This window comes from Centroberyx gerrardi, chromosome 19 (assembly GCF_048128805.1).
Source record: "Centroberyx gerrardi isolate f3 chromosome 19, fCenGer3.hap1.cur.20231027, whole genome shotgun sequence".
Taxonomy (NCBI): domain Eukaryota; kingdom Metazoa; phylum Chordata; class Actinopteri; order Beryciformes; family Berycidae; genus Centroberyx; species Centroberyx gerrardi.
Window position 1 is genome coordinate 2160643 of NC_136015.1, and position 13595 is coordinate 2174237.

Sequence of the window (13595 nt, forward strand, 5' to 3'; positions counted from 1 at the left end):
CAAGCCTTTTGAAAAATAAATTGTCTTTTGTTCACTTTATTCCTGTTTTCCTCCTTTTTTCTTGGACTTAGTTTGTTAGCCCCTTGGTACCCTAGACAACATTTAGGGGTCATAACAGTTGGCATCACAACTGGTTTAAAAATCATATAAGCAGAGAAAATCCTGCACAGGTCAAGTGTTTATTTACTGACATTAATCTGCATGTAAAGCAGGATTTAAATCTGTTGAACATGATTTTATCTTCTGTGGAACTGCAGGACGGAGTCCAGAACAAATTTCCCTACGGGGACATTAAAGTATCTTATCTTAACAGATTGAAGAATCCTGACCTGAGAGACTGTTTTGAGAGCATGGACCTTAGTTTGGAGAAATGTGTCAAGTCAATTGATAAAAAGCTGTACATGGATCTTACCTGAGAGTTTCCAGTCAACAGTGTGGACTCTCCAGTCCAACAGAGAGCAGCTTCACTCCTGAATCCTGCAGGTCGTTGTTACTCAGGTCCAGCTCTCTCAGACTAGACGACTGGGAGCTCAGAACTGAGGCCAGAGCTTCACAGCTTCTCTCTGACAGCTGACAGACACTCAGCCTGAAGGAGTATTAGTAATGAAGAAGAACTTTGAAAAGATTTCTTTTTTCTATTCTGTATGCATATTAGGTTTAATATATTGAATATATTCAGTTTTCTAAGCACGTACACAGATTTATTGGAGGCTTTGACCACTGGCAGCAGCCTCAGAAGAGCCTCCTCTGAAGCAGAGTATTTCTTCAGGTCAAACATGTCCAGCTCTTCTTCTGATGACAGTAAGATGAAGGCCAGAGCCGACCACTGAGCAGGGGAGAGTCCGTCTGTGGAGAGACTTCCTGATCTCAGGTACTGTTGGATCTCCTCCACTAGAGAACAGTCATTCAGCTCATTCAGACAGTGGAACAGATTGATGATTCTCTCTGGAGAGAGATTCTCCCTGATCTTCTTCTTCATGTACTGGATTGTTTTCTGATTGGTCTGTGAGCTACTTCCTGTCTGTGTCAGCAGGTCTCGCAGGAGAGTCTGATTGGTCTGCAGTGAAAGACCCAGGAGGAAGCGGAGGAACAAGTCCAGGTGTCCATTTGGACTCTGTAAGGCTTTGTCCACAGCACTCTGGTAGAAGATAGTTTCAGGCATGTCTAACATGACTCCTGGCTGTTTTGTTTTTTCCTTGGTTATTATTTGTTTTGCTGGTTTCTTGAACAGGGAGAATAGACCTTTACTCATCAACTGTTCTCTGTACAATATTGGTTCAGATTGGTCACCAGTGTTGGAGGTTGACTGAGTTTCTGACAGTAGATTGACACCAGAGTCGATGAATGAGACGATGACATAAACAGCAGCCAGAAACTCCTGAATGCTCAGATGGACAAAGCAGAACACCTTGTCCTGGTACAGCCCACGCTCCTCTTTTAAGATCTGTGTGAACACTCCTGAGTACACTGAGGCTGCTCTGATATCAATGCCACACTCTGTCAGGTCGGCTTCATAGAAGATAAGGTTGCCTTTCTTCAGCTGGTCAAAAGCCAGTTTTCCCAGAGAGAGAATCATCACCCTGCTCTCTGTATTCCAGTGTGGATCTGTCTCAGCTCTCCCATGATACTTGACGTTCTGCTGTTTGGACTGAACCACCAGGAGGTGGATGTACATCTCAGTCAGGGTCTTGGGCAGGTCTCCTCTCTCACTGGTTCTCAACACATGGTCCAAACTGTAGCAGTGATCCAGCAGAAGACTGGGATGTGGCACATGATGTGGCTTCGTGAAGTCTTGATGTGGGAGATGATTCTGCTGGCCTGCTCCTCATCTCTGAATCTCTTCCTGAAGTACTCCTCCTTCTGTGGGTCAGTGAAGCCTCTCACCTCTGTCACCATGTCAACGCACTCAGGGGGGATCTGATTGGCCGCTGCAGGTCGTGTGGTTATCCAGAGGCAAGCAGAGGGAAGCAGTTTCCCCTTGATAAGGTTTGTCAGCAGCACATCCACTGAGGTTGACTCTGTAACATCAGTCAGGATCTCGTTTGTTCTGGAAGTCTAGAGGAAGTCGACACTCATCCAGTCCGTCAAAGATGAACACAACCTGGAACTTGTCAAACCTGCAGATTCCTGCTTCTTTGGTCTCAATAAAGAAGTGATGAAGAATTTCCACCAAGCTGTACTTTTTCCCTTTCGGCAGATTCAGCTCTCGGAAAGTGAATGGAAATGTGAACTGTATATCCTGGTTGGCTTTTTCTTCAGCCCAGTCCAGAGTGAACTTCTGTGTTAAGACTGTTTTACCAATGCCAGCCACTCCCATTGTCATCAATGTTCTGGTTGGTTTATCTCTTCCAGGTAAGAGTTTAAAGATGTCTTCACATTTGATTGTTGTTTCTGGTCTCGCTGGTTTCCTGGATGCTGCTTCAATCTGTCTGACCTCATGTTCATCACTGACCTCTCCATTCCCTCCCTCTGTGATGTGTAGATCTGATTCAGAAGTGTTGGGTTTCCTGCTTTAGCAATCCCTTCAAACAAACACTGAAACTTCTCCTTCAGATTGGATTTGAGTTGACGTTGGCACTCTGCAGCAAGAGTTTCTGAAAGAACAAACAACAAATGAAATCAATGAGTGGATTTCAGTGTGGATGTATATATTTTCCCACTCCATGATATCTATTCAGCTCATCAGTCGCAGACAAACATGTTCTGACTGTGTGTGCAGCTCAGAAGAATCGTATAGATCTGATGCAGATGTGTACAGCATATTTACAGCAGAGTTTGGAAATGTAAACATCTCTCATTTTCCACCATTTCCCCTTTCCATCATGTTAAACCTGTTAAAAGCCTCTTACTGCTCTGCAGAGAGTCAGCCAGCTCCTCCTGCTTCATTCTCATCAGGAACTGCAGTGTGATCTGCAGAAAAGCTTTTCTGCTGCTCCTCCTCTGCTCTTCCTCCTCACCGTCCACCACCTCCTCATCCTCCATCTGCCTCTCCAAGTATTCTGGGTAATCTGGACTCAGAACCTTCTGGAACCTTTTCAGCTCGTTCTTCAGAACTGACTTCCGGTTTCAGTGCCACCAGTTCCGGTGCCATGCTGCTGGCACGCTGCTAGCATCTTCCCGACGTCGTCCCGGAGTATTATTCGTTTTTTATTATTCGTTTTTTTCCCTCTAACCTCTCCCTCTTAATTCCTCCCTTTCAACCTGTGAACTGCATATCCTTCAATTTCTTCTGCATCTCCCCTCTCGACTTCTGTTGGTTTATCTGTAGCAATTTATTATCATTTGTTAGCCTTGCTTGTTTACCTAGCTGCAGCTAGTTAGCAGCTTTCGCTATTAGCCCTGTCTTGTGGGCTTATTTCTTGCTAGTTCGTAACTCCTGCTTACTTGTTACTCGCAGCAAGCTAGCACCCTGTGCTAGATAGCCTTTTGCCTAAAGCTATTCAGTCTAGCCCTATATTATAGCGTCTGGTAGCCATTAGCACAGGTCCAGCACCCTCTAGTCTTTCACATAACGTTAGTTAGCCTAGCTTTGTATCATAGCTTGACTAGTATCATAGCTTCTGGTAGCTGCTAGCATAGCCTAAGCTCCTAGCCTCAGCTAAGCTTTTATTCATCTCCACTGCTACCCTCATCAGCGTTGGTAAGTATGGCTTCCTGCTCTGTCTGTTCCTTACTTTTAGAGAAGCTCACTCTATTAGAGAGTTGTGTCCATCAGCTTGAGGATGATAGATTAGTCACGTTAGATACGACGGGCACTCCAGATAGTTTACGGTCCGGGCCGGCTAGCAGCCCTGCTAGTGTTAGCGTTAGCCCGAGTGTTAGCCATGACTCCCCAGATAGCGTAGCCCCTTCGGCAATGGGTGATGAGTTTATCCTGGTCCCGAGGCGTCGGAGCGCCCGCATGAGCCAGCCGTCTGTTGTACGGCCTGATTTTCAACCGTCGCCCCCGGTTGAGAATCGTTTTGCTCCGCTTGGTAGTCCCTGTGGCCGGCCTGCCGCCCCGGCTCCTCGGCCCCGCTCTAAACCACGCATCCTAGTTATAGGTGACTCCATAACCCGTAACATTAGGCTAGAAGCGCCAGCTGAAATAGTCTGTCTACCAGGGGCCAGAGTTCCCGACATAGAGGCTACTCTTAGGGTGCTGACAAACAGGCATAGACATATGGATAAGGCACACAACAACCAGGCTAACCAGGCTACTCATGATAACATCGTAGTACATGTCAGCACCAACAACGCTAGGATGAAACAGTCGGAGGTCACTAAACGCAGCATAATTAGGACATGATGAGTCGGCATCGCTTAATTGTCTCTGGTCCCCTCCCCGTCACGCTTAATGATGATATCTACAGCAGATTAGTCGCCCTTAATCGCTGGCTGGCCAAGTATTGTGAGCAACAGGGTTTTATGTTTTTAGGTAACTGGCCCTCCTTCTGGGGTAAACCTGGCATGCTTAAGACAGATGGCATACACCCTACTGGGTTGGGTGCCCACATTTTGTCTAGGAACATGGACAGGTGCTTTAGGCAGGCATGACATACTCCCCTAAGGCATGCTGGGTTGCAGGTTGTTAGACAGCCTGCCAGGATTTCACCTAGTGCGGGTTTGGAGTCTGATAGCTCAGGTAGCTTAGTGTATCCAATCTTGACTGTGTCCCGCCCTCGCCGTGCCACCTTTTGCCTTCGCCGAGCCAAACATTCTCAGTATAACCTTTTTCATATCAACCCTTCTGGCAGCAGCATTGACTCTACAACGAACTGTATTGCGTACTCGCAAATCAGCACCATATCCCTTCCCCGTATCTCCTCCCGTCGTCCTCGGCCGCCGCCCTGAACAAAAAGTAGTAACGTAATTGAGATTAAACCTATTCGCAATGCTGAGCATCCCAAAACTACTAGCAACACAAAGCGCATACGACTCGGATTCATTAATACCAGATCACTCGCTAACAAAGCCCTGCTGGTCAATGACTTAATTAAAGAACATAGTATTGACATAATGGGATTATGAGAAACCTGGCTAAAGCCAAATGATGTTCTTCCATTAAATGAAGCTTCCCCCTCTAATTTCACCAACTCGCATGTCGCTCGGACATCTAAGAAAGGTGGGGGCGTTGGCCTAATCAATTCAATTCGAGTCTGAACCTTTCACCAGATCTAAGTAATAAACTCTCATCCTGTGAGATGCTCACTATGCGCCCGTCCACTCCAGTTAGCATGGGCTTTAACCACTCTGGTATCCTGCCTTTCTACCTAATTATCCTTTATCACCCTCCTGGGCCCTATTCATCTTTTTTTAGAAGAATTTTCCAATTTCCTCTCTGACCTTGTAATTCGTACGGATAACATGTCAGACTTAGTAGTTTTGCCGTATCCACCGGCATTATCAGATCATTATCTCATTAAATTTCAAATTGCTCTGCCCTGTCGGCATTCTAATCTAGTTGATACCTACAGCATCCGCCGTATTGATACTTCCACAACTACAGAACTCGCTGATCTCCTACCTAAAACTCTTGCCTCTCTCCCTGAACGAATTGGTTCCCTCGACGAGTTCACGGATAACTTTAACTCTATTCTAATTGACTCGCTTGACTCTGTTGCGCCCCTACTCATAAAGACCCGCCGTCTAAAGAAACCGTCGCCCTGGTTTACTGATGAAACTCGTGCACAAAAATAGGCGTGTAGAAAGCTAGAACGCAAATGGTGCTCATCCAAACTCGAGGTCTTTCGGCTAGCTTGGAGCAATAGCCTAATGATTTACAAGCATACGCTCTCCGCCGCTAGGGCCTCCTACTACTCAGATCTTATTAACACTAATAAAGATAACCCGAAGTTTCTATTTGACACGGTAGCAAAACTTACTCGCAAACCCTCCCCTGTAGCGAGCTCTCCATTTACTGCAAATGACTTTCTTAATTTCTTCAATCACAAAATTGACTGTATTAGAGATGAGATTAGCAATTCCTTACCCACCAAGGGTGTTGATCCCTCTCCTAATCGTGCATTAGACGCAATAGAGACCACTGCTGTACTCTCGCAATTTGAGACTGTCTCCTTAGACACCTTCTCTAAATTAGTAATTTCCTCTAAATCCACAACCAGCTTATCTGACCCTCTTCCTGCTAAATTGGTTAAGGAACTTCTCCCAATATTAGGCCCCTCCCTACTCAATATCATTAACACCTCTCTCTCCTCTGGCATTGCGCCCTCGTCCTTCAAATCAGCCGTAATGAAACCTCTGCTCAAAAAATCCAACCTTGATCCTGATGTTCTTAATAACTTTAGACCAATCTCCAATCTCCCCTTCCTCTCTAAAGTCTTGGAAAGAATAGTTTCTACCCAACTAACCGACTACCTCTCGTGTAATAGTCTCTTCGAACCCTTTCAATCTGGTTTTAGGTCTCTCCATAGTACTGAGACTGCTGTCACAAAAGTGGTAAACGACCTACTCCTCGCCTCAGATTCTGACTCTTCTTCTGTTCTTATCCTACTTGATTTGAGTGCGGCATTTGATACAGTCGATCATAATATTCTCTTAAACCGCCTAGTGAGCTACGTTGGCATCCGCGACTCTGCGCTTTCCTGGCTAAACTCCTACCTATCTGATAGAACGCATTGTGTCTCACATAAAAATACTATATCTGATTACTCTAAAGTTAACTTTGGCGTACCGCAGGGCTCTGTGCTCGGACTTTTGCTTTTCTCCATTTACATGCTACCTCTTGGTGAAATTTTCCGCAGTTATGGTATTAAATTTCACTGTTACACGGACAATACTCAAATTTACATACCAATTAGACCTGACGACCGTTTACAACTTTCAAACCTAGAATTATGCCTAATCGCTGTCACAAATTGGATGTTACAAAACTTCTTGCGACTAAATGCCAACAAAACTGAGATGCTAGTTGTTGGCCCAAAAACCCAACTGCCTCTTGTTGCAGACCTTACTCTAAACTTTGGGGATTGCTTAATTACCCAGAGTCCCACCGTTAAAAACGTTGGCGTTACTTTCGACTCAGCTCTCTCATTCGATGCTCACATTAAGGAAATCACTAAGATAACATTCTTCCACCTTCGCAATATCTCGAAAATTCGCTCCCTGCTAAATACGGCGGATGCTGAAACCTTAATACACGCTTTTGTTTCATCTCGATTATTGTAATGTCTTACTCTCTGGCCTACCTAACTGCAGTATTAAAAAACTACAACTCGTGCAAAATGCTGCTGCCAGAATACTAACCAGAACTAGAAAATTTGACCACATTACTCCATTCCTAACCTGCCTTCACTGGCTCCCAATTCAAGCCAGATCTGACTTTAAGGTGCTTCTGTTAGCTTATAAATCGTTACATGGGCTTGCACCATCATATCTAGCCGACCTCATCATCCCTTATATTCCACCTCGTGCCCTCCGATCGCAGGATGCTGGCTACCTTACTGTCCCTAGAATCAAGAAAAAATCAGCAGGCAGTAGAGCGTTCTCCTACCGAGCTCCCTATCTCTAGAACCAGCTACCTCTTATATCTTTTCTCGCAATCATATGACCTACCTTACCACCTTTGGCCTGGGCTCGACAGTCTTTTCTCTTACCCTAGCCTAGACAGTATTTATATAGAAATTTGCCATTGGGAACATAAGCATAGGGCTGCCTCCTGGCTACACTGTGTCTAATCACTTTCTATCTGCTGTCTGTATGAGCGTGTCTGTGCCCAAATACGTCTGGGTTTTGTGCTGCTTCTGCACAGCTGTGTGTGTGTGTGTGGCTGGTTTTCTCCACCCTTTCTCAGATTCCTCTGACCCTGATGGTCTTCGGGGGTGGCCTTAGTCCTGTCCCTGACGCTGCTCCCACCTGGATCTCTCTCCGTGTGAGCGTTGTCTTTGTGTACACCTGTCTCTCCCCCCTTTCTCAGACTCCGGTGCAGTGCAGTGGTCGCCAGTGCATGCCTTAGTCCCATCCCTGCTGCCGCTCCCACCCAACATGCTCTGACTCCGTGTGTTCTGTGTGCAGCTATCTTCTCTCCCCTTCCCCAGACTCCGGTCCAGTGCTCCACCTGCCAGTGGACAGGTGTTGCTCCGCCCTGGCGGTCGTCGGCGCCAGCCTTGGTCCTGCTCCCGCCCAACGTGTCTCTCGTGTGTTCTGTTGCTGCTGCTTCTCCCCTTCCTCTCTCCCCTTTTCAGACTCCGGTGCAGTGCAGTGGTCGTCAGCACCGGCCTCGGTCCCATCCCTGATGCTGCTCCCACCTATCGTGTCTCTGACCCTGTGTGTTCTGTGTGCAGCTGTTTTCTTCCCTTCGTCTGTACGTGTGTGTGCGTCTGGGTGTGTTGTGTGTGTGTGTACGCGGCTTCCTCTCTCTCCTCTTCTCTAACTCCAGTGCAGCGTTCTACCTGGCAGTGACGGGTGCTGCCCTGGCTCTTCATCGTCAGTGCTGGCCTTTCTCTTCCCTTCCGCTGTTCCCACCTGGACGCTGAATTACAACTGCTGTCCTCGCTCCTTTAGTGCTGGCCTCAGCCCCCTCTCACCGCCGCATGCTGCTTCTCCTTCTTTTTGTCTCTCTCTGTTTTCTCCTGTCATCATTGTTGCCCATGACTCTGTCAATGTTTTGCCCGGCACCTATTGCACGCTAAGCCGTCTCGGGGGGGATCCCTATCTGCCTCAGCCCGCCCAAGGTTTCTTCCAAGTTTTCCTACTAAGGTTTTTCCTGGGAGTTTTTCCTTGTGTGCATTTAGGGTCTAAGGCTGGGGTGCCGGGTAGGTTAGGCTATGTAGAATAGGTAGATTGTTTGTCTTGCTGAATCTGCTCCTACCTACCTTGTGTTTTTCACTATGTTTGTCCTACATAATTTTGTTTACCACTGAGTGTGTTTAGTTAGATCTAGCTAGACACATTTTCTGTAAAGTCCTCTGAGACATGCTTGTGATAAAGGGCTATATAAATAAACTTGACTTGACTTGACTTCACAAAAGTGACAATTTTCTCCTCAAGAAGCTGGAACAGAATACTATAGACTTTCACGTATTAAAATCATGGAACACAACATCAAATCCATCTTGCATGGGTTGAAAGCCCACTGGTCTAAAGAGTGCAGCATGGAGACTATAATGACCAGAATGGTTGATTTGCATTTTCTTTGTCGCTTAAGTAAAAGGTGGTGTTGTACATTTACACACCATAAATATGGAGTCCAGGTCTGTTTGATGCTCCTGGGCAGACTGACCACTGGGAACCTCTTTCCTTTGCTGCTGAACTCTGTGGAGAAAACATAAAACATTAGGTCTTCAGATATCAACACACACACACACAGGTTGTTAAAGGTGTTGAGTTCTGTCATGATGAATCCTGGCAGAAACACAAGGTGAACTCCATTGTAAATGTTTCTCTGGAGTGTCTTTCCCAAAGCAGGTCGTAGCGTTAAGTATATCTTCAAGTCATTCTTCAAGACATTCGTTCATTTCACGAAGCTTTCCTGAAAATACTCTCAACTCAAGCAGTACATGAAATGTGTCGTTCATCTAGTCGTAAGACTTCAAGTGTCTCTTTGCAGGAGCGGTGAAGGTGAGATCCTACAGCAGACAGACTGCTGTTGAACCTAAACTCTGTGCTCCACAACATCAAAACCATTAGAGGCATTTCCTTTTGCCCCAAACCTTACTATCAAAATGTATAAATGAATAAATAATGTTTTGAAAGAGGAAACTAAATCAACAGAGTATGAAGGACTGGACCAATTCTATATCTCATGACTTGATGCTTCTTCTCAGGAGAGATGGATAACAACAACCTCTCTGTTTTAAATTCTTACTTTTGCTCAGTAGAGTGCTGTCCATCTTTGAAGTCAATAAGGCAATCAATAGACTCATCACTCTTCATGGACACACAGCTGGGTTCAGGGGAGTCTGGTCTCTCCTGCTGGATCCTGATAGAAACACAGGATTGACAAAAGGTAGTTTAACCTGAAGAAAAGCAGAATTTTGACCAGAAGGTCACCAGTTCAAATCTCAGAACCAGATAGAAAATCTGTGAGAGGAGAGTGAAGGAGAAACGTTCTCCTCTTCCTCAACAGCTGCTATTGTAGATGCCAAACTTTCCCTACATAAAAAAGGTTAAAAAACAAGAGCAATGTTACATATTATTGTTAATATCTTATTCTCTTCAGAGGGGATTTGTTCTTTAAAATACTTTGTTAATGCAAACATTATATAGTAACATTATGTTGACTTATTGTGTTTCAGAAGAATGTTGTCTTTTAAAATTAATAGGTTGAATCATAGACCAGTCACTCTTCATGGACACACAGCTGGGTTCAGGGGAGTCTGGTCTCTCCTGCTGGACTGGGCTTCAACACAACAAAGACTGAGCTTTTACTCTGAATAATGATGCTGTTGTGGCGGAATTGTGTGCTTCTCAGGGTTAAGAAGACACGGTCCCTTTAAGAAAGTCTGGTTTTCTGAGTGACGTCAGCTCGATGTAGTGTTGTGTTTTTGGGCAGCGCGATGTAAATGGTCTTGCTCTGTTGGTTTCAAATAATGGCAAATTCCTGCCACTTCTACACTGGTGACCCCGACGTTTGTAGTGACAGCTCTTCACGAACATGGCGACTAACACAGTTTCACTCAAACTGCCGGAGTTCTGGGAATCGTCGGCCTCAGCCTGGTTCGCCCAGACGGAAGCACAGTTCGTGGTGTCAGCCCTCGGGAGTTCAACTGCATCCCGAGTGGTGAACCTCCTCAGAACTCCCCCGCAGCAGGATATATGAGACACTCAAAACCCATCTGTTGAAAGCTTTTGAACTTTCCGACTTCTCTCTGCAAGGCCAGCAACACGACAGCTCGCCATCTGAGCTCATGGAGAGGATGCTGGATCTCCTGGGTGGGCACAAACCCGATTTCCTCTTCGTCCACCTGTTCCTGCGACAGCTGCCTTCCCAGGTACGGGTTGCCCTGGCCAACACCGCCATCACTGACTGCCGTGCTCTGGCCGAGGTGGCTGATACATTTTTCCTGGCTGGTCAACAACACTGCGCGGCCGCGCTGCTTCCTGCCCCAGCTCTTTCACCACTGCCTGGAGGCACAACGATCGCCACCGTAGCAACAGCTCCTTGTCGGCAGCAGGACCCCGGCCTGTGTTTTTACCACGCAAAGTTTGGGCCCAAAGCCAAGCGGTGCCGATCGCCATGCAGCTTCAGCGTGGCGGGAAACACCGGGGCCGACGCTGAGCGTCGGCCGAATAGGCAGGCTGCTGTTCATCCAGGACACCATCTCCAGACGGTATTTCCTGTGCGACACAGCCGCGCAGAGGAGTGTCCTGCCCGCATTGGGAGTGGACATCCTGGCCGGTGGACACGGCCCCCCCATGGAAGCCGCTAACGGCAGCCCCATCCACACCTACGGCACGAGATACGTGGCGCTGTGTTTCGGCAGACAGCGGTTCGGCTGGGACTTTGTCATGGCGAACGTGACCGTCTCCCTCCTCGGCGCAGATTTCCTATTCGCCTATGGACTGCTGGTGGATGTCAAACACCGCCGCTTGATTGACGCTGTCACCTTCAGTTCATACGTGTGTACACTCAGCGGAGCAGACTCCATCAGACTGTCTAGCATGCTCTCCACCGCGGATGAGTTTCTCTGTCTTCTCGCCGAGTTCCCGGACCTCACGCAGCCCACCTTCTCGTCATCCACCAGCAAGAATGGGGTGGAACACCACATCGCCACCACCGGCCCCTCGACCTGGCCAAGCTCGCCATCGCCAGGACGGAGTTTGAGACTATGGAGCGCCTCGGCATCATTTGCCGCTCCAACAGCCCGTGGGCTTCATCCCTCCACATCGCCCCAAAGCCCAACGGCGGGTGGCGCCCGTGCGGCAATTACCACCGTCTCAACAACGTGTGGACGCCGGACCACTACCTGGTTCCGCACATCCAGGACTTTTCCGCCCACCTGGCAGGGAAAGTCATCTTTTCCAAAGTGGACCTCGTTCGTCCAGCGGGACGGGCACCTGGTGAACGCCGCACAGACCTTCCAGCGCCTGGTGAACGCCGCACAGACCTTCCAGCGCCTCATGGACTCGCTGCTAGGGGACCTGCCTTTCCTTTTCGTCTATCTGGACAACATCCTCGTCGCCAGCACCTCCAAAGCGGAACACCTGTCCCACCTTCGGACTCTCTTCAAGCGGCTCAGCCAGCACGGGCTGATCGTCAACCCAGCCAAGTGCCAGTTCGGGCTGACCACCATTGACTTCCTTGGTCACCGCATCACCAAAGATGGGGCAGTCCCCCTCCCATCGAAGGTGGATGCCGTCACGAACTTCTTGCGCCCGCTAACGATCAAGTCGCGCCCGCTCACGATCATGCAGGAGTTCCTCGGCATGGTGAACTTTTACCACCGCTTTATCCCCCAAGCTGCTTGACTCATGCGTCCCCTGTACGAGGCTCTGAAAGGCAAGGCCCCCAAACACGCGGTGGACTGGTCCGCGGAAAGGGACAAGGCGTTTACGGATGCTAAGACTGCTCTGGCTAACGCCGCAATGCTGGCGCACCCGTCACCCACGGCCCCGATCGCCATCACCACGGACGCTTCAGATTATGCCGTCGGCGCGGTGCACTAGCAGTGGGTGGGCGGTTCTTCAGCCGCAAGTTACGCCCCAGTGAACGTAAGTACAGCACCTTCGATCGGGAGCTCCTCGGCCTCTTCATTGCCATTCAACATTTCCGTTTCCTGCTGGAGGGCCGCCAGTTCCCGGCGTTTGTGGACCACAAACCGCTGACGTTCGCCATGGCTAAGGTGGCCGAACCGTGGTCTGCCCGCCAACAGCGGCAGCTCTCCTACATTTCGGAGTTCACCACGGACATACGGCATGTCGCTGGCGAAGCCAACCTCGTCACCGACTGCCTCTCCCGGGCCATCGTGGGGGCCGTTCACTTGAAGAATTGTGTTCAATTCTTCCTTGGCCCATGCTACATCCTTCCACAAAATTTCATGAAAATCGGGCCAGTAGTTTTTCCGTGATCCTGCTGACAGACAGACAAACAAACACACAAACAAACGGCACCGAAAACATAACCTCCTTGGTGGAGGTAATAAATGAGTTTGGTGCTGAATCTTTAGGCCAAAATAAGGCCCACTGTGCTGACTAGTGAGATAAGTGAAAATATTTTCAGAGTGAGAAACTGAGTTGTATTGATTGTTTGGTTGTACTGATTTATTTGCTTTTGTTTGTGAAGCAATCTGTGTTAAAGTTCTATAGTAATAATAATAATAATAATAATGTCAAAATATTATTTACAGACTGTATTTACAGACAATTTTATTTTTTAGGTCACACAAAGATGGAATTGTTGCAGAGACACTTGCAAGGTCAATTCAATTCAATTCTCAGTTCAATCAACAAGTGATATTCTCCTACGTTGCAATGAGGCCCATTTGCATAGAAAGGGGCCAATTTTGCGCCAAATGTATGCATATTACCTAATTTAAATACGTGCAAATAGCACAGGAGCACCGAGAGGCTATTTGCGTGGCAGCGCAGTTAGCGGTGCATTTCACCCTTTGCAAGTGCTTTGTGAATTACACGGTTTCTTTTTGTCTTAATTGCAC

General features: G+C 47.7%; 1 protein-coding gene across 1 annotated transcript; it reads right to left on the minus strand.

Moving 5' to 3' along the window:
- Positions 1-426: 426 nt before the first annotated feature.
- On the minus strand, positions 427-1045 carry LOC144542917 (NLR family CARD domain-containing protein 3-like). Its single transcript, XM_078290527.1, has 2 exons — positions 696-1045; positions 427-586 (listed from the first exon to the last, which is right to left on the minus strand). Exons 1-2 carry the CDS (start codon positions 977-979, stop codon positions 427-429), a joined length of 444 nt encoding a protein of 147 aa, XP_078146653.1. The 5' UTR covers positions 980-1045.
- Positions 1046-13595: the final 12550 nt, after the last annotated feature.